The sequence below is a fragment of the Manis javanica genome, chromosome 10 (genome assembly GCF_040802235.1).
Source record: "Manis javanica isolate MJ-LG chromosome 10, MJ_LKY, whole genome shotgun sequence".
In the NCBI taxonomy this organism is placed as follows: domain Eukaryota; kingdom Metazoa; phylum Chordata; class Mammalia; order Pholidota; family Manidae; genus Manis; species Manis javanica.
In genome coordinates this window covers 46304248-46329738 of record NC_133165.1, presented here as the reverse complement: position 1 = coordinate 46329738, position 25491 = coordinate 46304248, and the positions used below count along the sequence as shown (strand labels likewise).

At 50.9% G+C, this 25491-nt stretch overlaps 3 protein-coding genes across 14 annotated transcripts; 1 reads left to right on the top strand and 2 right to left on the bottom strand.

The window, feature by feature from the left end:
* Positions 1 to 2103: 2103 nt before the first annotated feature.
* CLN3 (CLN3 lysosomal/endosomal transmembrane protein, battenin) lies at positions 2104 to 12099 on the bottom strand. 11 transcript variants are annotated; one of them, XR_001855777.3, is made up of 19 exons: positions 11724 to 12092; positions 10823 to 11007; positions 10514 to 10620; positions 10300 to 10381; positions 9406 to 9454; positions 9005 to 9101; positions 8117 to 8206; positions 7654 to 7733; positions 7431 to 7516; positions 6864 to 6936; positions 6638 to 6781; positions 5962 to 6074; positions 5178 to 5224; positions 5028 to 5096; positions 4878 to 4933; positions 4654 to 4747; positions 4009 to 4072; positions 2577 to 2717; positions 2104 to 2475 (listed from the first exon to the last, which is right to left on the bottom strand). XR_001855777.3 is itself a non-coding variant. In XM_017677083.3 (18 exons), exons 3-18 carry the CDS (start codon positions 10562 to 10564, stop codon positions 2356 to 2358), a joined length of 1392 nt encoding a protein of 463 aa, XP_017532572.1. In that variant the 5' UTR covers positions 10565 to 10620; positions 10823 to 11007; positions 11724 to 12064; the 3' UTR covers positions 2104 to 2355. The 11 variants fall into 11 exon arrangements, 10 of the variants coding, with proteins under 10 accessions (XP_017532572.1, XP_017532575.1, XP_017532577.1 ...); XM_017677083.3 differs by lacking the exon at positions 4009 to 4072 and having other exon boundaries at positions 11724 to 12064; XM_017677086.3 differs by lacking the exon at positions 4009 to 4072 and having other exon boundaries at positions 8117 to 8188; positions 11724 to 12054.
* Positions 12100 to 12161: 62 nt separating this feature from the next.
* Positions 12162 to 17076, top strand: APOBR (apolipoprotein B receptor). Its single transcript, XM_017677082.3, has 4 exons — positions 12162 to 12642; positions 12977 to 15760; positions 15845 to 16110; positions 16201 to 17076. Exons 1-4 carry the CDS (start codon positions 12436 to 12438, stop codon positions 16268 to 16270), a joined length of 3327 nt encoding a protein of 1108 aa, XP_017532571.3. The 5' UTR covers positions 12162 to 12435; the 3' UTR covers positions 16271 to 17076.
* A 117-nt stretch (positions 17077 to 17193) lies between these two features.
* Positions 17194 to 23770, bottom strand: IL27 (interleukin 27). 2 transcript variants are annotated; one of them, XM_017677098.3, is made up of 5 exons: positions 21939 to 23767; positions 19664 to 19836; positions 19483 to 19581; positions 18513 to 18671; positions 17194 to 17491 (listed from the first exon to the last, which is right to left on the bottom strand). In XM_017677098.3, exons 1-5 carry the CDS (start codon positions 21967 to 21969, stop codon positions 17195 to 17197), a joined length of 759 nt encoding a protein of 252 aa, XP_017532587.1. In that variant the 5' UTR covers positions 21970 to 23767; the 3' UTR covers position 17194. The 2 variants fall into 2 exon arrangements, with proteins under 2 accessions (XP_017532587.1, XP_017532585.1); XM_017677096.3 differs by having other exon boundaries at positions 19664 to 23770.
* Positions 23771 to 25491: the final 1721 nt, after the last annotated feature.

Sequence of the window (25491 nt, the reverse complement as noted above, 5' to 3'; positions counted from 1 at the left end):
TGATCATACTCATGGCTAATTTATTACAGCCGAAGGAAACAAAGCAAAATCAGCAAAGGGAAAAGGAAGACACATGGTGTGAAGTTTGGAGGAAACCAGACACCAGCTTCCAAGAGTCCTGTCCTAGGGAATCACATAGGATATACTCCCAGCAAAGAGTCATGACAATGCATATGAAATGTTGCCAACCTGAGAAGTTCATTAGAGACTCAGTGCCAGGGGTTTTACTAGGGGCTGTTCACAGAGGCACTCTGCCTAGCAGGTATGAAAATCCCAGACTGCCAGGAGGAAAGCAGGTATTCAGCATAAACCACATTGTTTGTATAAACAGTTTAGGCAGTGTGGGCCACCCTTATCAAGTAACAGTGGGAATCCTCCTGAAATCTAAGTTCCCAAGTTCTAGTCATAGGCCATCCTTGCAAACAGGCTTTTACAAGGTCAGTAGTTTTGGCCTGCTATGTTAACTCTGATCTGCACACACCCCTGCCTCACACCACATGCAGTAATAACTCAAAATGGATCAGAGACCTAAATGTAAGAGTTAAAATTATACAACTTTGAGAAGAAAAAGTTTGCTAGGGCTCAGGGAAGAAAGGAAGAGAAGAGTAAGGGGTGGTAGCCAAACGATACAGGATTCCTTTTTGAGGTGAAAAGATGTTCCAAAATTGACTGTGGTGATGGACACACGTATGATGATACTGAAAACCAACTGCATGGTATGTGCACTGTATCTCAATAAAGCTATTGAAGATATTTGTAAATAATGAAGATTGTTTTCACTCAGCAAAGAATCAAAAATGATTATACCCCATGCTGAAGAGCATGCTGTGAAACACACAGGCGCATGCACACACACACACACACACACACACACACACACACACACACAGAAAATATCATTAAGTAAAAAATGCATTTAATACACTTAACAGACATCATGACATAGTGTAGCCTCCCTTAAATGTGCTCAGAACACACAACTGGTGCAATATGAAGTAGAAAAACAAACAAAAAAACTTCCAGAAAACAAAGTGTTTACATATTGCCCACCAAAATCAACATGACTACTTAGGACAGAGTTCATTCAGAGTCTTACTGAGGACCATGGCCCCACAGCAACCCATCAGGGTGCTCTGATAAACTGCTCTAACGCCCCTTCGTTTGAAGACTTCTTAAATAATTTATCTATAGAAGGAGATATATGCAGAAGAGAGGTTACATTTTACCAGTACATCAAGCAATGTGGCAGGGATACATCTAGTCAGCGTCCCAAAGACCGTGCTGTGCACACTGATGCTGTGGGAGGAGGCAAGGCTAAGGGTATCATTAGGTGGATGGCCTCATCTTCTTTTGGGGATGGAGAGGGCACATGTGATGTTATGTTATCTGTGCTGACCAGAAAATTCCTAACTGGCTTTCAGGGAGAGGTTGAAACTATAATTAGGTTAGGTATCAAGCTCTGGTTTGGTGACTTGGCCTAGCAGAGATGACATCATGTTGGGCCTTTCATTTTAACAGTACCAAAACCTAAAAAAGCACTCATCCCTTCAAATTTTACTGAGGATCTGTCTTAAAGAAATACTCTTATATAGAGAAAATATCTAATGTACAAAGCGCTATTTTTAGTAATAATAATAATAATAGTAATAGTGAACAAGCTTGATGGCCAGCATTAAAAGAATGATTAAATTAAGTTGTGAGGCTGCATTGTTGTGGAATATTATGCACCCATTCTAATGAAATGTTTTTGTATCCACAGCAAAAAAGTTCCTGGCCTGAAGAACATACTCGTAAGTTTGAAAAGGAAAAAGGGCCTGTAAATTATTTTTTTAAAGGAAAAGCATAATTCGATGGTTCTCAAAGGGTGGTCCTGAGAACAGCAGAACAGCATCACCTGAGCACAGAAATGCATATTCTTGGTCCCCATCCCACACATCCTCAATCACTCTTGTTTTTCACTCAGTACAGTATTAGATTACACGAGCTGTTCAACACTAGGTATAAGTCTACTGAAATGCTTTCTTTAAACTCTCCTGCATTTTTCTCCTGCTTGTATTTTTTGTAGGAAAGAAAAAATTTCTCAAGGAGAAAAATGGCACCAGATTCAATTGATAAAAATAGGTATTTATTCTGAGGGCATAATGCCAAGAAGAAACTCCCCAAGACCATTTTGGGAGTGGGAGAAAATCACTGCCCCTGCTCCAACAGGAAAGGGACCCAGCACTTCTCTACACCCCAGCTGTGCAGGGAAGCCTGGGGGCAGAGCTCACGGATGGGATCTGGGATGTGGGCCTGGGTTCTGACCTCTTGGCCTGTCATTATGGGCCCAGGTCAATGTGTACTGTGTTTCTCCCGTCAGGAGAGGTGACAGAGGAAGTTATGCAGAGGCAAGGCCAGGAGCCCTGACAAGGAGATCCCCAAGGTGTCGGAGATACAGGCAGCTGCCATGGCAAATTCCCGGTGTTCAGCACTGGTCTGCAGAGGGCAGGAAGCAGGGGTGAGGCTGCAGTCCCAGATACCCCTATCCTGGCCTTCCCCAGGGAGATGCCCCACAGCCCTCCCCAGCAGGTGCTGACCTCCAGGGCAATGTTGTGGAAGGTGTTCACGTAGGCAGCACCCCCCAGGAGCCCCTCATATAAAATGATCAGGAAGATGAGGTAGATGCTTGGCAAGAAGTTCAACCACACATCCGCCAGCAAGAAGGCCAGGTTGAGACACTGTGGGTGCATGCAGAGGACAGGGCTGAGGCTGGGACTGGAGGCAGGCAGGAAGGAAAGCTGCCATCCCATCCAGCACCCCATCTGGGAGATGCTGATGGGGGAGAGGGCTGACAGGCCTGGATCAGATCTCAACACCCAGCTGGCTTACATTCCCTGGGACCTAGGGGAGGCCTCCCTACCCCATCTCAGCACCCCACACCATGCCTTTTGCTCATGTCCCTCCTACCATACCACCGAATGCTAACCCCCCTTCCCTCATTTGGGATCTCCTAGTCACCACTTTTCACAGTTGAGCCTTTAGATCAGGGCCACTCTCCCGTCATCATGTTCCTCCTCCCACGGACTTCCTGAATAGAGTTTCCCACCACTTTACCAAACTGTTAGACCAGGCTATGGTTAGACCAACAGTTCTCAACTGGGTGTGACTTTGCCACCCAAAGAACATGTGGTAACATCTGCACATGTTCCTGGTTGTCACAACTGGGGAGAGAGAGTGCAACCAACATCTACTGGGTAGAGGCCATGGATGCTGCTCAACATCGTACAGTGAACAGGCTGGCACAACACAAAATGATCCGGCCCCAAATGTCAATAGTGCCAGGTCTGAGGACCTCTGACTTAGATGTTCCCACATCTTCCAGGAAGCCTCTCTGACCCCACCTGAGGGCGTTAGGTCCCTCCTCTGCACCCCAGTTCTTCAGGGGATCCCACTGCCCCAGTCTTGAGCACATAGGGCTGCCTTCCCAGTGTGTAGGCCACTACGGCATTCATAGTACATAGAGATCGCCTGGAGCTCGTTACTCGCACACGGCTCGCCCTCAGAGGTTCTGATTCATTACTCTGAGGTGAGTTCAGAGACCTGCATTTAAAAGAACATACCCCAGTAATACTAATGTGACTGGCAAGCCACTGCAAATACTTTCAGCTATAGCATTAGGCTACGCACTTTCTGTAATGGAATCAAATGATTATAAGCTGCTAATTCTATGAAGCAGCCATGGTTAGAAGTTTAGTTAAAATCATAAGCTACACATTTTGGTGGTATCTACTAAAAAACCCTGAGTTAAGAATTGTTGACCCAACAATTTGGGACTTTGGGAGTACAAAGCCCTGGCTGGCAGTATGCTTAGATAAATAAGGAAGAAAGGCAGAGAATATTTACATGCTGTTGCCATAACATTCAAGTGTAATGTATACTGATTCTGTTATCTTGCTATCATAGAATTAAGTTTATTAAAAAGGGCAGAGGACTTTCCTGCAATAGTTGCAGGCTTATTTTAATAGTTACCTTCAGCAGCTGTAGACATGTGATCTTGAAAAACTGAATGTTGGCTATGTGAAAGTACTTCAGCCTATAGTAGGAAATGGTGTTTGTTCACTTAAGCTGTAGAATACCTCTGCCGTGGGTAGCTTAATTTGCTCACCAGCCTTGAAAGAAATAACCTGTTGACTGCAGTGTCACACACTCTATCATAATTAACCATCCAGACACGTTTTTTTAATCATTAGAAGTGTTATTTCAAAGCCTATAGTCTCTACATGAGACTTGTGTAAATAATCACTAAATAAAGGCATCTAACTGATTAAACACAATATAAATTCTTGTTCTTTCATTCTTTTCATCTCTATTTCTTACAACCACCCTGACAAGTAGATGTTGGCTGCACCCAATTTCTAAAGGAGGGAACCTATGCTCAAACTGGTTAGGAGACCTGCCCTAAGTCACACAGCAGAATACAGAAGCTGGCAATCATACTCAGGTTTGCCTGGCTCCTGTGGTCACACATTTTACATGGAGCCCTGCTAGCCTTCTGTTCCCTGGGATCAGAACATGGCAATTAACAATAAATGCTTTCTGCTGAGGGAGGGAAGTGTAGGGCCTGGGGAAGCTGGAGCCAAGGTGGGAATGGAGTGGAAGCCAGGGGCTTGGTACCTGCAGCAGGGCCAGGGCCCACGTGCAGCGGATGCGACAGCAGCGGAGAGAACTTCGGGAAGCGAAGACACCAGCCTGGTACAGCATCTGGTACCTGAGATGAGAACGGGAAGGTGCCTCTGGGTGCCTACTGGGCAGAGCAGCCCCTCCCAACCCCAGGTCCTATCATCAAGGGGTCCTCCCAACTCACTGCCTGTCTGGCCACCCATCCTCACTCTCCTCACCAGCGGTATTGCTGAGCATGATTCAGGGATGTGTTCTGAAAGAAGAGGAGCTCAAACTGCAGCAAAAACCAGACAGGGGAGATGGTCAGGGACATGTGAGTCCCCACTGCAAATGCTACTTCCACAGCCCTCCCTGTAGCTCACACTCACAAGTCCCTGATTGATGAAATACTCAGCAAAGTAAACCAGAACCAAGGGAATGATGTACCACAGCAGGCCCTGGAAGAGTCAGAAGACATAAGTGGAAGCCTGGGAGATGGCCACTGGCAACAGGGCTCATGCCACAGCCACCATCCATACCTTGAACACAGTCCACCTTTCCTGAATGGAGAGGTCTGAGCTGGAGTCTGCAGGGGAGCAGGAAGAGAAGAGCAGGTAAGGTTGGCACACTGACTCAGCAAAGAGGCACTGGGGTGCAAGAATCAACTAGCCGGCACAACGGTGGGAATGCATTTAAATGCCACTGGGTTGTACAACTAAAAGTGGTGAAATTGGTAAACTTGACGTTATGTCTATTTTACCACAATTGAAAAAATAAAAAGAAACAGATGAGACCTCTTCAGGCTCCCTGGCTCCCCATCTTCACCCCATCCACACTGGCCTTCTTTGTTTCTTGAATGTCCAAGCTCCTTCCTGCTACAGGGATTTAGCACTTGCTGCTCCCTCTGCCTGGAGCCTGCTCACCATGATGTCCACAGGGCTGACACCTTGTCATTCAAGTTTCAGCCCCATTGACACCTTCTCAAAAAGGCCTGCACTGACGACCCTAAACAGAATCCCTTTCCATTTTTCCCAGTGTCTAGCATGTCACTGCTCTATGTCCTTCGGCACTGACCAGTGTGTGAGAACAGTGTCTTCCCAGTCAGTCATTTGTTGATGCATCTGCCTCATTTCATCTTAGTCATGCTCCACAACCAGTGACTGGGATGTCTGGCACATAGAAGTTCTTGACTATTTCTTGAACAGATAAATGCAACTGGTTTTTACCATAATCAGCACACCCATCCACTTCTGACTGTGTCCACTAAACAGAGGAAAAGATGAAAATCCAGAGAGAGACTCAAGAGAATCCTGTGTCTCCTACCTGGCTTTGACTGTGGGGCTTCGCTGTTTATCAGGGGTTGCCGAGCTGCTGTCTCTGCCTCTTCATCCCCTCCAGGGTCCTGGAGTTCAGGAGATGTGAGCAAAAAGAAATAGCTAGGAGAGGGCAGAATGAAGATAAGATTGAGGAGCCTCTATTGGGCTGGAAAGGCCACTCCCTCCCAGGGCAGCTCCAGTCATTTCTAGACTCTAATGCACTCCATCTTGTACTGCAGAGCTCTAACTATGGAAAATGCTTCCTTCTTCAGAGTTGAAATTGTCTATCCTCATTCTGACTCCTGGCTCACACCAAGCAAGTCAGCTGTTTTCTTTTCATTATTATTCTAATGATTGCCCTAGCTAGCATTTATCATGTGTTCATTCCATGCTGGGCCAGAACTTCCTGAATTTTAGACACTTACATTTGCCTTTATGATATTTGCCATATCCACCTCACAGGGAAGCAAGGAGAACCACCATTATTTGAGATAAGGGAAACAGGTGAAGCAACGTGGCCCACTACACAGCTAACAAGTGGCAGCTCCAGAACTCAAATCCAGGCCTACCAGAGTCTAGGATCCAATTCCCCTCTTAACAAGGCTGTAGGGATATGAAGATTGGGATCACAATCAAGTTCTCTCTCTCCAAACCCCTCTTCCACATGGCCCAGGGAAGCTTACCTGGCCAGCAGCAGTGCTGGGATGCCCAGCATGGACAGCAGGGTGTGCTGCGGGGAGAGGCCAGCCTGTGTGAGGCACAGGTAGGACAGTGCCCCCAGCAGCCCTGCTCCCCCAGTACCTGAGGACCACCAGGAGATCACAGCCCTGAGGAGGAGAGCAGAGGAGCACCAGGGGGACCAGCACCAGCAGTGGGATGCCCCCCAGACTCCCTGCTCTGCCTACTTACCTGGGGTAGATGGCGGTGAGTGAGAGGAAGGTGACCTCTCCCAGACCTGATGAGATGCTAGCCAAGACCACACCTGGGAGAGGACGAGCACAGCAGTGGCCATACCGAGCCTCTCCGATAGCCCCCGAGGTGTCTGGCCACAGCCTCCTCTGCATCAGCTCAGAAGGGCTGAAAACAGATCCCTGGACAGGCGGGGATCCAGATGGAAAACAGAACCACCTCCTGCCCAACATGTCCTCTCACAGGAATGGCACCTCCACCAACCCAGTTCTCAAACCAGCAGCAAGGACTCATCCTTGAGGCCTCCTCCAGCCCTATCACAGAGTCTTGGTGACTCTGCTCATCTCAATTTTCCATCTAATTCATCCATTTTCTCCCCTCCACCCCTCCCCCACCTGCCTCTCCAAACTGACCTCACCTCTCATCTCCTACCTGTGTCAGTCCTAGCAGGCTTCTGAGGGCTATAAAAGGAATCCCTTTCCTCTGGGAAGCTGGGGAGATGACCCCCCCAAACATCCTGTTGTGGTTCCTCTGGGCCTTCCACCTGACACAAAACCTCACACTCACCACACAGGCTGGTCCCCACGGAATGAGAAAAGGCAACAAGGAGGAAGCTTCCGGCGGCACAGATCCCACTGATGAGAACCCGGGGGCTGAGGGGAGAGAAGGGCAGTGAAGAGGAAGGTCACTTCCATTCTTTGCTTCCCAGACCTCCTGCTACCTCCTTTGCCCTTCCTTCCTCCCCACTCTCAGACCCCACCTGCCTTCCTCCCACCACACCCTCCCAGACCTGTAGGGCAGCAGATGAAGGCCAAGAGGAGCCAGCAATTTGATGACGAGGGTGGGGAGGATATCTGCGAGGAGCACCGCCTGGGACAGGAGAACAGAGAAAGATTCCAGACCTTCTCGGGAACAAACCTCCCAACCAAGTGGCCCAGGAGAAACAGAAACCAGCCATTGGAATTGCTACAAACACAGGCTCTGAAGTCAAACAGATCTGGGTTCAAGCTTTGCCACTCCTTAGCTGTGTGTCAAGGTATTGACAGACTGTGAACCTGTTTCGTCATCTGGAAAATGAGGGATGATTATGGTGCCCAGCTCACAGTACTGTCATGTGGATTCAATGAGCTATATATGCTACATACAGAACAGGCTCACTAAATGGTGGTCTTAATTACTACAATCATGACAGTCCCAGCTGAGTGCTAAGGGGGTGGGAGTGGGGGTTAGGGAGGGAACAGATGGGTACTCACAGCTGTGGAGATAGAACTGCAGTCAAATCGAGATGAACTATTGTGGGGTGTGGGTGCTAGGTCTGGGTCCACCTGATGGAAGGGAAGAGCCTGTCACCCACGGAGGCAAGAGGGGAGACAAACAGGGCCTGGCTCCAATTTCAGCTCTGCTCTAACTTGAAGGACGGCCCTGGACCAGTATTGGCCTTTGGGGACCTCAGTTTCTCTAAATGCACAATGGGGAGCAGGAGGTTTCCATGGCAACCTCAATCTAATGACCCACAGACCAAAGATAGCACTGTAAATGGATTTTATTTGGTAACACATTCATGGGCTTTCTTTTAAAAAACTTGGGTTCCCAGAAAATCTGATCTTGGACCAAATGCCCTTGTTCAGCCTGCAAGGTAGCAGCTGCTCCCTTGGGGCATGTACCCTCCAGCTCATCATAGATAGACAAAAGGGTCTCAACCAGAGGGGAATGTATGCCACCCAAGGGAATATTTGGCAACGTCTTGAGGTATTCTTGTCTCCAATGGAGGGTGGGGGATATGCTGCTGACACTTAGTGGGTAGAGGCCAAAGATGCTACCAACCATCATACAACATCATACATAGGGCTGCCCCGTGACAAAAAATCAGCCAGCCCAAAATATCTTACGGGCAGTGTTAAGAAACCCTGCCATAGACCACGGTCCATCCAACCAAGCCAATATCTGACTTTGTACACTTGACATCAACTGATTCTTAAAAACCCTTCTGCCTCTGAGGTCTGGGAGACTGGAAACTTTTGCTCCCTTGCCCCACTCGAGGCCATGCCATTCCATGAGTTTTTCAAGGGAGCCTCTGCCCAGGGTGAATCCCACATCTCCCCACAAGGACTAAACAGGGTGGTGGTAAAAGCGTTACTTACATGGCTTTGGTTCCCAGATGCCCTCTGGTGGCTAAGGATGTCATGGGCAGCACTGAGCATCACCACGTAAGAGAAGTTGTTGCAAAGGCCCAGGAGCCTAGAGTGAGCAGGAGAGATTTTTTTCACCCCAGTTTTACTGAAATATAATTGACATATAAGAACAGATCTTAACCTCCTTCAGGCCTACCATCTACCCACAGTTCTAGCACCAAACTTCCCCCTTTCTTGTGCCCTTTGATCAGCTCCCTCTTTTTTCTCTATCATGACACTCTCTCCACTCAGTGTTAGGGTTAGAAATATAGAGTTTGGGGTCACAGACTTGGGTTCACATCTAATCTTCGAGACCTCTCCCAGGAAGAGAAGGAAGTCATCCTTGACGACTCTCTTCTCCAAGTTCCCACCATGATTCAGTTCCTGGGCATTTCTCATCCACTGATCCACTCTGATGCGCTGTGGTACAGAAGAAAGATCTGGGGCTTGAAACCCAAAGGACTGTGTTCAGGTCCCAAGTCTGCCACTTCCAACTTGACTGGCCTCAGGTCTACTCATGTGCAAAAGAGGGAGAAAAATTTCTCTCCTGACTACCTCACAGAATGCTGTGGGGACCAAAATAAGGTAACATCAAAGTCCTTTATGGTCCTTAAAGGATCTCATTTGCTTACCCTCATCTCCCAGAGTGCTGAGAATGGGAACTGGCCCAGTGCCAGAGATTTCAAGTGTCTTTTCACAAGTCTACTACTGCTCTTCCCTTTTACTATGGAGAAACTGAGGCTCAGAGATTGGATTTTTCAATCCAATCTGCCACCCAAGTCCTCAATGTTTAGGTTAGTGCTAGCATTTCCCAAAATTCGGTATTTGAATGATTTTAGGAGGTAGATGGATAACCTTTTAAAAAGTGGTGAGGCATTTATTTAAATGGACATTAGGGAAATATTCACTTTCTGTCTGGAGTAGTGATTTAGTTTTCTTTTTAAAAAAGATGTGTATTTACATATATAAAGGCTTAATTGGTTGGAAGAAAACATGAAGTAAATAATCCTAGTTCCCCACACACACACCCCAGTTTTATTGAAATAAAACTAACAGGTAGTGTGAGGATCTGGCCAAAATGCGAAGGTCGTAGGTAAAGGAATGAAGTCTGGGAAATTAATACACTGCCTCAGGACAAACCAACTGGCTTAGTAAATATTTGTGCATTTAGCAACTGTTTCCCCGCTCAACCCTTCTCTTTTCTCCTGTTGCTTCCCCTCTTCTCACTCCGTTTTCACTTCTGCTGAACTCTCCAGGCCACTCACCAGAAACCCATCCCGTTCCTCCTCCAGTCGACGCCCTGGCGGTCCAACAGAGCGGGCCGAGATTCCGAGGCGGTCTCCTCCCCTGGAGGATGAGAATAAGAAGGCATGACCCCCACCCCATTCTCAGGTGCACGGTGACCCCACAGTGTTCTACCAGGGCTGAGCAGCTGGAGCAGAGGCTGACACTCCCGAAGAGCCAGGACGGAATACTCACCGTCGGAATCCGAAAGGCGCCTACCAGAGCCCGCACAGCCTCCCATGGCATCAAGTTCAGATCTTCGAAGCTTTCAAAGTCAGTGACAGTTCAGGGTTGGCTCCGACCTGACAGATTGAGGCATGAGATAGGTGAGAAGGATCAACGGCCCATTGTCGGTCGCAGCTACGGCTTCCCAGTTGCACTCACGCTCGGCCCTCCACCACGCTAACCCTAGGCTCCACCTCGCACCTCGCAGCCCCACCACAACGCCACCCGTAGGAGTCAGCCTCCCCAGCCCCTGCAATGCAGGGGACCTGCAGCCTGTACCTTTAAGAGCAGCTGAACGTTCAGCTCCGAAGTACAGCCAGGTTGGCGAGTCACGTGACAGCACCGGGTTTGTTTGTTTTTTTCCCCATCACGTGCTTGGAGGTCCTCACAACTTCCGGGTCTTCTCTGTTTTCTGTTTAGCCTTCCCAGCTTTGGGCGTGGGACAGGGGGATGCCGAGAAGTCCCTGGAACCACAATTTAAAAACTGGAGCGGGTGGGATTAGCAATTAGAGCCGCGGAGTTAGATTACCGGTGCCCAAATCGTGACAGCATCCTGCCAGCACTAGACATGGCTTCAGCTCCTCTAGCGGCCCGCCCTTGCCAGAAACAAATATGGGCGCCTTGATACTACTTTCCGACTAGACTGTTTCTGGCTGGGAACAAAGCACGGCCAGCTTCAGGTCATTTGAATTCCTGTCCGTTGCCCTTAGATTGTTCTAGAAACTGAAAATAAGGATAACATCCACCGAAGAGGATTTCATGAATGATCTGTTAGCAGTATCCAAGACGTTAAGAGATCTCTTTTACCACATAATACTAGAACCAAAGAATAATATAGAAGTAGACCAATCCCTCGTTCACATATGAGAAAACAAAAAGTTAAAGTTATTGTTGATCATACAACATTAGACCTAAAGGTGACTTTAGAGATCCTTTTATCAGTAAGAAATAGACCACCAGCTGCAGGGATGATGGCTGAGCAGGCTACTGCAGGATTCCTGCCTGCAACAAGAGTGCTTAGACAAGATGATTCTAGGGCCCAAGTTTCTGACTCTGTGATCTCATCTAGTTCCTCTCATTGAAAATCGGGAAAGTGGGCCTTAGAGAGGGGACTTGGGAAAGAGGTGATAGGTCAGGGCCACTGAACATAGTCCCAAATAAGGAGTGATTATTCTCTTACCTTCCTCTAGGTGGTAAAGCAGCATTCTGAATTTTGTTCTTCACATCTTTCCCCTGCTAATCTCTCCTGTGGGCTTCCAACAGCAGGGGCCCACCTCTGCCAGTTCTTTCTCACCACCAGGCCCTCAGATACTATTTGAAATGTGCCCCCTTTGGTCTGCTTCCCAGGTCAAATCAACCAATGGAAAAACCAGATCCTTCTACCCATGCAGGGCTCTAGAAATTCAGCAACATTCACGGCTTCTGCCCTCAAGGAACTCACAGGAGGATGGGAGGTAGACACAAATAGCTACAATACAAAGCTTAGCCAAGATTTGTTTTGCAGGAATGACTACAGATGAGGAAATCGCCACTGGAGCCACCAACCCAGCCTTCTTCCCCTTAGGTGAAGTATTGACTCTGAAGCCAGAGCTCTTACCAGCTCCCTCCTCTTCCCTACTCCTTGTCCCCAGCAAAACAGGAACCACAAACCCCAGCTTCCTCTCACAGAGTGGCTGTGGCTTGTGGGGAGACGGAAATGGCTGAGGTGTGAATATAAGACCTGAGTCACTTGAGCTGCAATTGCCACATGCCCCATCCCCCACCCCCAATTCTGAGATCTTTTGTGCCCACTTTTTTCTTTCTGGCCTTCCCCGTCACCCTTCAGCTCAACATGTACACCTGAGTCGTCTGCGTGGTGCACACCCATCTCCTAGCCTGGGCTGAAAGCTGCCATGGCGTTCATTGGAGGGGATGGGCAGGGCCTAGGGTGGGGTGTGTCAGGGAGAGACAGGGGAAGAGGAAGTGGGTCCTGGGGAAGACTGGCTTGTCTTAGTGGGTGGGGACGGTCACTGTCAGCTTTCTGGACACACAGCAGAGACAGGATGGATTTCCTCCGGCAACATCTCTCTGGGCTACATCAGGCCTTGAGGGGGGCACTGGTGAGAGGGGCAAAAAGATGCCAGAGACTGTCACCTGCTCCCTAGGGGTTCATCTTCTCTCTCCCTTTGAGACTCTCCTCAGAGTTGAGGTCCCTTCTCCAGGATTAGGCAGCCTCCTAGCCTAGTCTCTTCAGGATTTCAGTCCCCCACTTCCACAAACACATCCACACACCCCTAACCTATGCCCTTTCCTATTCCTTCTACAGACCTTGTTTCTCTTCTCCTCCTAGCTCCCCTCTCCCTCTCCCTTATCCTGAGTTCCTCTGGCCCAGGGGCCCCAGGGAGAGGGCTGGTCCTCCCCTTAATGCCTTTGCCATGCCCCCTTTTCTTCTAGGATTCCTTCAGCACCTTTATCTCCTACCTTATGGGAGATGAGGTCCTCACTGCAGAGAGGAGGGAGGCGCAGGCAGCTGAGGAACTGGAGGAAGTAGCTGCAGGAAGGCCAAGGCCAGGGAGGGCTGTAGAGGAGGAAGCCCAGGAGGCCCTGGAGGGCCTTGGAAGCAGCCAAAGGCAGGGTGATGGAAGGCTGAGAGGGCCTAGAGAGGCTGGTAGATGCCAGGAGAGAGGCTCAGCTACAGAACAGACCTGGGGCTGGGGGGAAGGCAGCTCCTATGGGTCACAAGCAGATAAGCAGGACACTGGGGCCTGGGAAGCAGCCACAGCCACCAGGTGCCAGCAGCCAAGAGGCCTCTTGGAGACCAGGAAGAAGTCTGAAGCAGTATCTGAGGCTCATCAAGACAGGAGTAGTCCAGCTCAGGAAAGTCAGGAGCCCGATGAGCAGGAAGTGAACAGAGGGGAGACACTGAGAACCTGGGAACAGGAGGAGGAGGAGGAAGAGGTCAGGGCGGAAGAGCCAAGGGTGGCAAGAGGGGCAGAGTCAGAGTGGACCTGGCACAGGGAGCTTGAGGAAAAGGCCAGCACTGGTGGGCAAAAGGTGGCAGGGGACAGCAGGGAGTCAAAGCAGGTGGTCAAGGAGGCAGTGGAAGAGGAGATCCAGGGGCCTGGCACCAAAGGGGCTGTGAGGGAAGAAGAGGTGGCAGTAGTGGCGAGGGATAGCCAAAGCATAAGGGCCCCGGAGCCACAGGAGCCAGGGACAGAATCTGAGGATGGGGCAACCAAGGGCAGGGAGGAGGCTGGGACAACCTCACATGGGGAAGAGGCTGGGTCAATCTTGGGCAGAGAGGAGGCCAGGGTAACCCCAGGCAGGGAAGAGGCTGGGTCAGCCTCAGGAGGAGAGGAAGCCAGGATGACCTCAGATGAGGAGGAGGCTGACCTACCAAGATTTAGGGAGACAGAATATGGGATAGTCCCAGGAGAAAGGATCTCAAAGGACATTGGGAGAGTCTGGACCCTAGAAGAGGCCTCCAAGGGAGACCAAGAGGAGGTGGATGAGAATAGGGAGGCTGAGATAAACCTTTTCCCCAAACAGACGCAGGCCCTGGGAACTGAGGGAATGGAAAAAGCAGCTAAGGACCAGACAGCAGGGAGGGAGACTGCCAAAGGCCAGGGGTCAGAGGAAGAGGTAGGGGAGGACTTTGAAGTCCAGGCAGATGAGGGTTGGAAAGAGGCTGTGGAAAGGCAAGACTCAGAGGTCAGGGCTGTTCAAGTCAGTCTGGAGGATTTGGTGCAGGCAGAGGAGGCCAAGGCGGAGGAAGAGAGTTGCTGGGCTGCAGAGGCTGAACTGCTCACGGGAAGAGTGACAAGCAAGGCTTATGGTAATGCTGACTTGGAGGCCACTCCAGAGGCCAGGCCTGAGAAGGAGTTCAGTGGAGAGAGGAGTGAGGAAGAGGCCCAGACATACCAAGAATTATTTGGGGTGGAGGGGAGTGGCCTCAAGCAGGAGAGGACTGAAGGCCAGGAACCTGAACTGATGGGATGCCCCCAGACCCCAACAGAGCAACCTAAAGAAGGGCAAGGGGGTAAGGAAAAGCCCTGGAACATTCCAGCCTTGAGCAAAGAGCAAATGGAAAGGAGCCTGGAGGAATATCCCAGGAACATGGGGTATACAAAGCCTGACACTTTTGAGGCAGAAGCCTGGGAAAACTGGAGAAGAGATATGGAGAGAGAGGATATCCAGGAGGAAAAAGCAGGTGCTGAGGGAGAGGAGGGGGCTGCAGGAGGCCAGGCACAGGAGGCTGAGGCTGAAAGAGACCGAGAGTCTGCGCTGCCAGATGTCCTGGAGTCTGGCGGGGGGTATAAGGAAGCAGAGTGTGAAGCAGAGGAGGGAGAGGCCCCTGGAGCAGAGATCCAGGATCTGGGTGGAAGGTGTGGGGCAGAAGCAGGGACAGGTCAGTCACTGGGAGAGTCAGATGCCAGAGAAACCAAGAATGAGGAGGTGGTGCCCTGGGGGGCAAACAGAACATTCAGTGGAGACCAGAGACTGGAAGAGGTGTCTCTGAGTCTCCAAGACAGTGAAGACACCTGGGCCAGTTCTTTGGCTTCTGTGATTGTGGAGGATAAGGCAGCTCACGACGGAAGGGCAGCTGGGGCTGGGGAAGCATGGGGTGTGGTCTTTGGGACAACCTGGGACTCAGAAGGCAGAGAGGAAGCTGAGGGAGGTGGGAAGCTGATGGAGGCTGCAGAGGGAGAGGATAGGGGAGGGCGGGGGTTTGGCCTGGAGGGCTCAGAGGAGGAGGTGACTCGTAGAGGTGGCAGAGCAGGGGTTGTTGAGGGTGAGCCTGGGAATGGGTGGGCAGAGGTCGGGGAATCTGCAGTGGCACAAGGAAGCTGCAGGATGGATGGCTTTACCTTGGGTTCCCGGGTGGTGGGGGCTGAGGGGACCAAGGCCATAACGGAGGCTAAGAGGCAGCCAGGAGGGAAGATGCTGTTGGAAAAGGAGGCTGGGGGATGGCAAGGGAGAGAGCAGGGGCAAGGCAGTCAGGGACAGTATGGGGACCACCACCCTGAAGGAGAGGCACGAAGGCCCCCTGATGTGGAGGATGTCAAAGTGACTGGAGACCAGAGGGCAGAGGCTGAGGACACTGATCCAGAAGGCCTGGAGGACGTCCAGGACCAAGAGGATCAGTCAACAAGCCCGGACCCTGCTGAAGCTGCACCTAGGCCAGGTGTGGAGGCCTCAGGAGGTGCCCATGGGGACTCTCACAGCAGCTGGAGTGAGGTGAGGGCTCCAGGCAGCATCCAGGGCTGGACAAAGCAGAGTCTTGAAGCTGGCCCATGGTACTCCATACCCCTTTCTCTGCAGGCCCTGCTCCCTGGGTCCCGCCTGGATGTGTCTGCCCCATGGAGCCGGGTACTCCTCTCCCGCAGCTCCTCACAGCGACGCTCCCGGCCCTCTTTCCAACGGGGCTCAGCCTCTGAGCAGCAGGAGGAGCCTCCCAGCACCCCATCGGCAGAAGAGCTGTCAGTTCCTGAGCAGGGAATTCTCCAGCCAGAGGAACCCCCAGAGCCAAGCCCCTCAAGGCCTGAAGGGACCCCAGTGCCAACCAGGAGAAGGCTTCTGGGACATGGGTAAGTGCAGGATGTGGTGACTGGGCTCGGATGGAGAAGAGGCAGCAGATAACTAGAGATCCACTCCCATGGCCTGTCTCCCATCTCCAGGTTTGGTCTTGCACACCCCAGCATGATGCAGGAATTGCAAGCCCGACTGGGCCGGCCAAAGCCCCAGTGACTGGGCCCTGAGTGAGGGGCAGAAGGCTCAGGTGAACCCTGCTCAGCCTGACTCTCTCTACTACTTTGGATGCATCCTTTCCACTCTCTGGGCCTTAGTTTCCTGGTGTGTCATTCATGGAGTGGACAGTACCAGAAGTCTGCAAGAACTATGACCTTAAGGAATCTGACTCTCCAGTGTGGCTGATGTGCCACCTGCCCTGCTGGGACCACCTCTCACAGCCATCCTTACTCTGCCCCACAACCTGTCTCAGTTATCCAGAGGGCTGAGAGGGGACAGAGACTGTTCTCCCACAACCTTCCCTCTCTGACTGTCCCACTCCCCACCCCCACCTCTAAGCTCTTTAGAGAGCCGTGTAGGAGTAATTCAAACCTCTGGGGTTGAAGCCAGCTGAAAGCAAAGGGGTTAGGGGGCCTACAGAGCTCCATTTGCAGTCAAAGGTTGATGGGAAGCAGACCAGCTGCCCCGAGCCTTCAAAATGGGAGCTCAGTCTCAGTACTCTGATGGTTACTATGGCAAAAACCAGCTGATCAAGCCAGAGTAGAGGAAGGTGGGCTAGGACCCCCAAAATTTAGGAGTGGAGTCATGTCCAGGATGACCAGAGGCTGCAGACTCCATTCCAGGCTCTCTTGCCTTTGGGTGTCAGGTACCCCTTCTCTGAAAAATAACCAAGACAAAGAGAGGGTGAGAGTGCTTTATTAGGCATCCTGCATGGCAGCCTAGCCTGAGGATTACTGGTAGGTCCTAAAACAATAAATAAACCATAATTTCCCAAACAATAAATAAATATTCAAGAAATAAATATCTGACAAGGACTGGAGGGACCTTAGTTATTGGGTAGGGCCTGGGGCAGAAGGCTGGTGGAGTCCTGCCCTGTCTAAGGCAGATGAGCTGGAGGCTGCCCTGTTTGCCCAGATGACAGTCCTAAAGTCCTAAAGGGTGAAGGGGAGGGGCTAAGAAGTCACTGCATGGGGGCTGGGAGCTGGGTGTTAGGCATCCCAAAGCCTGGGTTGGGTTCCCAGCTTGGGAGAGCAGAAGAAAGTCTCGTACAGCCCGAGACAGGACAAGCTCCAAGGAGTGCAGCAACTGGTAGGTGTAGATGAGCTGAGGCCAGGACACGTGGGCTGCCATCTGTGCGGGGCTGCCCAGAGCCCTTAGGAGCAGCCCCTTACCCTCTGCATTCTCTTCCTCCTCAGGCAGGTTAAATCCTGCAGCCAGCACCTGTGAGGAGAGGCCTGTGGGTCAGAGAATGGCCAGGTTGAGACTCTGAGTGACCCTGTTCCTGTGTGCCCAGTGGTGTAGAATGACATCAGAGACCACAAGGTCACCATCTCCCTGGACAGCCCCTACTTAAGATCTTCCATTATGTCATCATCTCACGTGTATTGCCTGATTTTTTGGTTCAAGAACTGGAAGTCATAGAGCAAGACGCTCACATAGCTGGCTCACTTGTCCAGGACTGCCCTGGGCATTTTAGGTTCTGGCAGTTCCTCTCTTAGGGTCGTCTCAGGATCAGAAATGGGCAGAAAGGTGGTACAGTGATTTTTTTATGCTGCTTGCAGTTTCTGTTCTCCTCTCATTAAGGGTAAAATTCCTATTTCCTTTTGAAATGTTCAGGAGGATGTGGTGATGTCAGAGGATGAGGGAGAAAAGAACCAACTTTCTTGTAGGGCCTGCTGATGCTGGATGCTATTCTGGGGCTTCAAAGATGTTTTTTCTTTTAAGACCAACATTCAAAAGAAGGCAGAGATTCAGGGTGAAAGAGCCAGGGCCTGGTGCACATGCACACACACACATACACACACACACACTCAGAGAAACAGGAGCATCTCCCTCCAAAATTACCCAGCCTGTGGGCAAGGGGTAGTTTTTTTTGTTTTGTTTTGTCCCTTTGGAATAAGGGTTATTTTAGTTCTTTTTTTTTTTTCAGCTTAACATCACTCACTTTTTTTTTTATATCATTAATGTACAATTACTTGAACAACATTATGGTTACTAGACTCCCCTTATTATCAAGTCTCCCCCACATACCCCATTACAGTCACTGTCCATCAGCATAATAAGAGGCTATAGAATCATTACTTGTCTTCTCTGTATATACTGCCTTTCCCGTGTCCCTCCCCCAGCCCGCTACATTATGTGTGCTAATCTTAAGGGCAAGGGGTGTTTTAAAAATGGAGCCAAAGAGCCTCAAATCTGTGTGTTGGTCTCTAGGGGCTAGGGAGGTAGGTGGGCACTGTACCTGGAAGTGGAGATGCCGCTGCAAGTCCCGGAGATCCAGCCTCATGGTCCACAGCTGCATCCTCTCTGAGCTGGTCCAGCCCTTCTGGCTCCCCAGCCCTCCCAACAAGGCATGAAAGGAGTGGAGCATCACAGAGAGGAAGCAGAGTCTTTCTGAGTCCTGTGGAAGGGGAGGGAATGGGTCAGGAAAGGCTCACAGGCCAAGGATGACCCACTTCAAACCCAATCCCAGCCCTGTCCGGGTCCCATTCCCATCCAAAACTCCAGTTCCCATCCCATCCCTGTATCTGTTCTCATCCTTAACCCTATCTCCATCCTCACTCCTATCTCCACTGTCTTTGATCACTATCCTAGCTCCTTTTCCAACCTCATTTTCAGTCCCACCCCTGACCACATCTCCGTTGTCTACTGCTCTGCCAACGACCCCTTTTCTTCCCCACTCCACTAACCCATCCCATCTCCTTCTCCTCACTTGTCTTCATCCTGTCTCCTACCTCTTCTCTATCCTTATTCCCATTGCTAATCTCAACTCTGTCCCTGTTCCATGTGTCCTGCCTCATGCTCCCCTCTCTCAACCCATCTCCATTCCCATCCTCACCAGCACTCTCCATCCTTTCTCCAACCTCCACTTCATTTTCTCTCTCGTCCCCAATTTTGTTCCTTCCCTAACTTCTCCCCAGTCTCAGCCCTAATGCCAGCTCCATCCCTCCTCCATCCTAATCTCTAGCCCCAATCCCATTCTGTTCCCATCCCCACCTTTTTCCAGGCCCAGCTTCACTCACATCCTCTTCCTCATGTCATTTCTTTATTCCAACGTCATCTTTATATCCACAAACGTACTCAACCTCATCCAGATTCTATCCCTCAGTTTATGCCCAAGTCCACTTTTCAATTCAATCCCCAATTTAATCTCCAACTACCCAGTTCAGCCCTTCCAGCTTGCCTGCCCCACTCCACCAGCCCACACTCACAGAAAGGCTGCGCCAGGCCTGGAAAGTCATGGAAACATTGGGAAGCTGATTTCCCAGGGGCAAGAGGTTCAGGCTCACTCCTGGCAGGTGAGATTCAGCCTGTGGAGCAAGGTCTGTTAGTGGGGGCCAGAAGGCTTGGGGATCTGCCCATACTGGAACTGGTTGCATTACAGAAACTCACAAAATGGTGGGCCTGGGTCCGAACCTCAGAGAGCAACTTCCTGGCAAGATGCAGGCTGACCTTGAACTCCCTCCGCAACTCCTGCAGGCTCAAGGGGGACCTCCCAGGTGGTCTCGGGAATCCCCAGACACCAGCTCGAGCCAGAAGCAAGGAAAATAGCAAAAGGCTGAGCCCTGGAGAGATGGGGAGATGGTAGATAAGATGAGGGGCAAGCTTAAGAAGAACTTGGGTGTAGGAAGGGAGCATGCCTTTTCTGAACCTGTGCTACAGGCAAGTGCTGTGTATCATCTCACTGGGCTCTCAAAGCCACTAATGAGATGATAGCTATTGAGGACACCATGTATTGTCTCTGTACAAGCAAAAAGAAGGTGCTCCTTCACTCAGGCAGACAGAGCATTACACAGAGTGCCCACCTTTGCAAGCAGATCTCAGGCTGGGTCTTGACCCTCCACTAACTCCCTGGCTGAGGGTCTTTTTCAGTGAACTGCACAGCTCTATGTGGCAGCCTGGGCAGCATTATTCTCCCTGATTTTGTAGATGAGGAAAGTGAGGCTCAGTGAGGTTAAGTTGTCCAAAGTCATATAGCCAGAAGATGAGGGAACCAGGACTGGATTCCAGATCTGCCCAAATTCAGAGTTTGTGTACTTCCTCCAGGGAACTCAGAGAAGGCAGCCACCTCCCTGAGAGTGGGCACAATCTGTTCTGCCAAGGATTCCTTGGGCTTAGCCAGGCAGCTCTGATGGCCTGAACTAGGGCCCTGAGGGTAGGCTGGCAATGCAGGAGGTTATGTCTCTGGAAGCCAGAGAGCAGATTGGTTCAGCCTCCACCAGTGAGGTAGGTGGCTTACTCTACAGTGTGGAAGGAACAGGGGATGCCAGGAGTGGGAGGAGGGCCTGGAATGGGAGGCAGAACCTCTGTTTCTCATATAGTCTCTGCCCTTGAGCAAGTCACCTCTTATCTCTGTGCCTCAGGCTCCTTTCTGTAAAATGGGGGAATCAGATTGGCTGATTTCTCAAAGTGCTTCCTGCCCTGCATTTCCTGGACAGAAGGAAGAGGGGCAGTGGGGTGTATGCTCTGGGAAAAGAGTAGTGTTCTGCGGTTTCTCCCTCAGGGAGAGGAAATCTAGCAATCTCTGGAGTTACACAATTCTCTGCAAAACACAAACCAAAACCAGCCCCTAAATCTGAATCTATTCCTGCTCAACCTCCTCTCTGTGCCTCTTCCTGATCCGTTCATCTCTAAACCATGGGCTCTGCTCCTCAAAATATCCTCTCAATAAAGACTAAGAGGAGCTTCTGAGTACTTCCACATCCCCCGAGGACTTCCAGTGGTGGTGGGCAGTGCCTGCAATCACTAGTGTTCAGGCTCCCTAGCTTGGGGGCCACTTGTCAATTCTGTAGACATTAAGCAGAGTGGGGTTTTTCCTAGATCTATACCGAAGGAGAGTGGATGCCCCCAGGCCCTAGTGGATATTACCAACCCTGAATTGAGCTGTGCCATTTCCTACTGACCCTCCACTTCCCATCTGAACTCTGGAGCCCCCAGAACCTTCCCTTGGCTTTCCCTACCCTTTGCAGCCAATACTGGGTTCTTTGATGGTTCAGCTTTGGCCTTTGATGGTTTTGTCTCCATCTTCCAGCCCTTCATCCCAACTCTGGACCTACCATCTGCTCCTCGGTCTATAGCTCCAGTTCCAGACTTTGAATCCTTCGGACACCAACTACAGATTGGACCTGCTTCCAAGTTTTAAAATACAGACCCTTGACTCAGTTAGGCTGCTGATTCCTTGGCCCCAGCCCTGCACTCTTGCCAACTTCTTCTGCTGTTCTCCCTATGGCCAGTGCTAGTTCTCAGCCAAACTGTTTGGCCCCTGCTCATTCACTCCAACCAAACTCTTCACTTATCTCCTCAATTCTGGTCCTGGTCAAACTACCTGCCCAATACTCCCCACCCCATTCATGCCAAACAAGGTTTCCCATCCTCAGCTCAATCCTTGCCAGACCACCCCTACTAGCCCTCCCCCATCCATGCCAGCAAACTGTCCCATCCTCTGACCAGCCATGGCTGAACCATTATTCTGCCACAGTCCTTCTTCGCATTCATGTCAGCCTCATTCCCATTCCTCAGCCTGCTGTATCCTATATCCTTAGTCTTGGCCAAGTTAGTTGCCCCTCAGCCCTTGGCCCCCATCCAAACCAGTCAAGCTCTCCCATCCTCTGCCAGGTCTCAGCCAAGCCTCCCACCCCTCTGACCCCAACCCTGGCCTCAAACTCACGCCAGCCAAGGTCGCCTGCCATCTGGCCCATGGCGGGGCCCAGCCTCTTTGGCCAGCCATCTCCCGGGTAGGGGGAATCTTATAGTGGGGGCTGTGCCGGTTTCACTTTCCGTCCTGCTTGTACTTTCAGCTCTGCATTCACTCAGTCTTCCCTCCTCACCACCCCTTGCTAAAATGGGGAAATGTAATTTCCCTTCCCAGAGGGGGTGGGAGCTGCAGTGATGGGTGGCGGGAAGCTGGGGTTTCGGTCAATCCAAGCTCTTGAACCCCTGCTGAGCCCCCCAGGTTCAGCCCTCCCTGCACTTCCCCACTTGCATGAGCTATCCACTTGAATTGCTAGTAGGTCCCAGAGACTCCAAGTCCCTCTTTCTCTGCTCTGTCATTATCATTATAATGCTGTCACCAGTCCATTGCCTTTCAAAAGATGGATGGCCAAGTAAGGGGATTGCCGTCAGAGGGGCCTTGGGGTTTTGAGTCATCCTTACTCTCTTCTGGTTTACCAGATGGCTGAGGGAGGGAGTGTGAGGGATGTCAGGGCTAAATGGATGGCTGGGATGGAACTTTGTGTGGGGTGGTGGGGTCTCAATCTGGGCAGATTTAGGGTTCAGTCTATAGCCAGAGTCAGGGCTGGATGAGACTGGTCTGTTCAGGGACAAGAGCTTAGTCTTTGGCCAGAGTCAGATCTAAGATGAGAGCCCAGTCTGTAACTAGCATCAGGGCTTGGTCTAGGGCTGGACAGAGCGTTGCCTGGGGCCAACGTCCTGGCTCTGCCTTTGTTTGTTGTCAGAGCTATCAATGACCTGGGGGCTCTGCTTGGGACCAACCAGGATTAGGCTTAGAGCTCAGTCCAGACCCAGCACAGAGCTTGGTCTGTAGCCAACATTGGGACTGAGCCTGTGACCCGGGTCAGGGCTCAGGCTTGGGCTGGGATAAGAGCTCAGTGGATGGACAGGGTCAGGGCTCAGCCTGTGGCCAGGTTGGGTTTCTGTGAGGTCAGGCTCAGGGCTCAGCCAGGTCCTACCATAATCCTGGTGTTACTGCCCTGAGATGGCTGTCAGGGCTGGGCCACATCAACCACAGAGCTCCCTTCCAGCACAGCCCCACCCTCAGCTCCACCCTGGGTTTCCCATCTTCAGGGAGAAGATGGGGGTTTCTTGGTCTTCCCCAAGGCCCATTGCTGCCACTTTCCTTTTGGGACCTGTGGGGTTTCCCTGCTGGGTCCCTGCTGTGAGACAGAAACCAAGGGGGCTTCCCCTTCTTACACTATGCCTCCTCTGCCCTGTCTGGGCACTGCTGTATGGGACCAACGGCCAGGGAAGTACCAGCACGTTTTGGAGAGCAATCCCAGAGCGCTGCTGAAGGAGAAGGAAAAGAAAGAGTTGCTGGTACATGCCTAGCCCAGACTCGTTTGCCTTGCACTGCCCCCCAGTGGTAGCAAATCATTCCCTCACACCCTATGCAATGGGGGAGACTGATGCTGAGGACAGACTGATGGGCCTGGCTGTTCTTCCTCACATCCCCAAGTCCTGCCATCATCCTGGAGGCATGGCCACCCCACTTACCCCTGACCACAGCCCTCCCGACCTTTCATCATCATTGCTGTACTTCTCAAACCTTGAACCCCATCTCTCACTCTCTGACCACAAGCTCTTGACCCTCCCAACCTTATCTTAAGGTTCCCTGAGACCTCCTGTTCCTTGTGCTTCTCTGCGGGTCTCAGGGTGGCTGCTGCTAACCTCCTCAGCCTTGCCCCTCAGTCGCGTCCTATTCCTGCTCCAGCACCAGGAGCTTCACACCAGAACCTGATGAGATACCTCACGTTGGTTAGTTTTGCACGAGCTGTTCTCTCAGAATGCCCTCACTGCCTTCTCTGGAGTTCCTTCTCCTCAACCTTCTCTGTATCCAGACCCCTTGACACCGGCTTCCTCTCTTGAATGGCTCGTCCCTTCCTGCCATAAATCTTGTCTCCAGTGGACATTTCACATTTGTTTATGTTGCTCACTCTTCCTGGATCATACCACTCTAGCCATACTGGCCTCGTTGCTCCTAGAACATGCCAGGCATGCTATGCCTCTGGGCCTTTGCACTTGCTATTCCTTCTGCCTGAAACACTCTTCTTCTAGATATCTACAAAGCTCCCTCTTTATAATCTCTGCTCAAATGTCACCTCAAATAGAGTCTCCACTGGCTACCCTACTAAAAAGTAGATAGGCACTCTCTATTCCCTTTCCAGCATTATTTTTCTTTGTAGAATTTCAGATATCTAACATTTTCTCTCACTTGCTCATTTTTGTTGTTGTTTTTTTTTAGTCTGTCTTCATGCATTAAAATATGGATAGACTCCACAATAGGAATTTTGGCCTGTTTTGTGCACTGATGTATCCCCAGTAGTAAACAATAACAGGTTCTTAATGAATCATTGAACAAATCTGTCTTCTGCCATAAGTAACTAATACATGTTCTACTGTGACTGGTCTGCAAACTGCCCAGTTGGAGTAGCAGGTCTTGGACTAGCCTGAGCCCTAAAGTCTCATCATTAGCCACCTCCCACTCTGGCCAAGGCTCTAGCCAGGTACTGAGGGATACAAAGGGGGCACCTGGGCTGCTGGGAATAGCCTTGGGCTGATGACCTTAGCAGATCCTTGGCAAGAAGCCATAGGGATAGTGAGGGTACTGTTAGCCTCTGTCCATGTCCTTGGAGGATCAGCCTGGGCTCATCTCTGCCTCAGTTTCCTCAGTGGATCTTGGTTGGTGGGCTGAGACTTGGGCTGTGACCAGCAGGAAATGGAAGGGATGTGGTGAAGGATGAGACTGCCAGAAAGGAAGCCAAGAACCCTGGGTTGTAGACTCCAGTGTGTAGCTAACCCTTCTGGTGACCTCAGGTGAGTCACTAGCCTGCTTTAGACCTGTTTCCTCACTGAAAAGTGATAGCAATGTTCAAATGCTACCACTATTGTTATGTAGAAAAATTAAAACCTAGATGATTAAAAAAAGAGAAAAGAACCATCTACCAATTTTCTGATTATTTTCCAAACCCTGTCACAGCTCTGACCCTGTGGTCAGCTCCAAGACCCAGCTCTCTGGACTTGTATGGGAATCCTCAGCTCATGAACCAGAAGTTAGAAGCTTCAGCTGTGACATCAGGATGGAATCAGGGAGGGGAAGTCTTGTTCAAGGTCACACAGCAGATGAATGATGGAATGAGGACTGGAACTCAAGTGCCCTGTTTTCAGCTGGGCTGGGGAGGGGAATCCCTGGGCTCTGTGATGTCAGTCCCAAGGCTTGGAACCAACCCCTCAGTGAAACCAAGATGGGCTTCAGCGAAGGCAGGGAGGCTGGGGAGAGGTGAGGCTGGGCTGGAGCTGGGGCCACACCTCTGGGTCTCCTGAACACAGGTGGTGAGACCCTGAGGCTAGGCCCAGCACCCAGCCCCTCCCAGAGGAGTGGAGGTGACTGAGGCCCTGGAATCCCAGCCCTGATCACAGGACCTCTCTCTCACTGTGCATGTGCACCCCACCCCACCCACACCTGGGCTTACCAGATTTATTCTGCA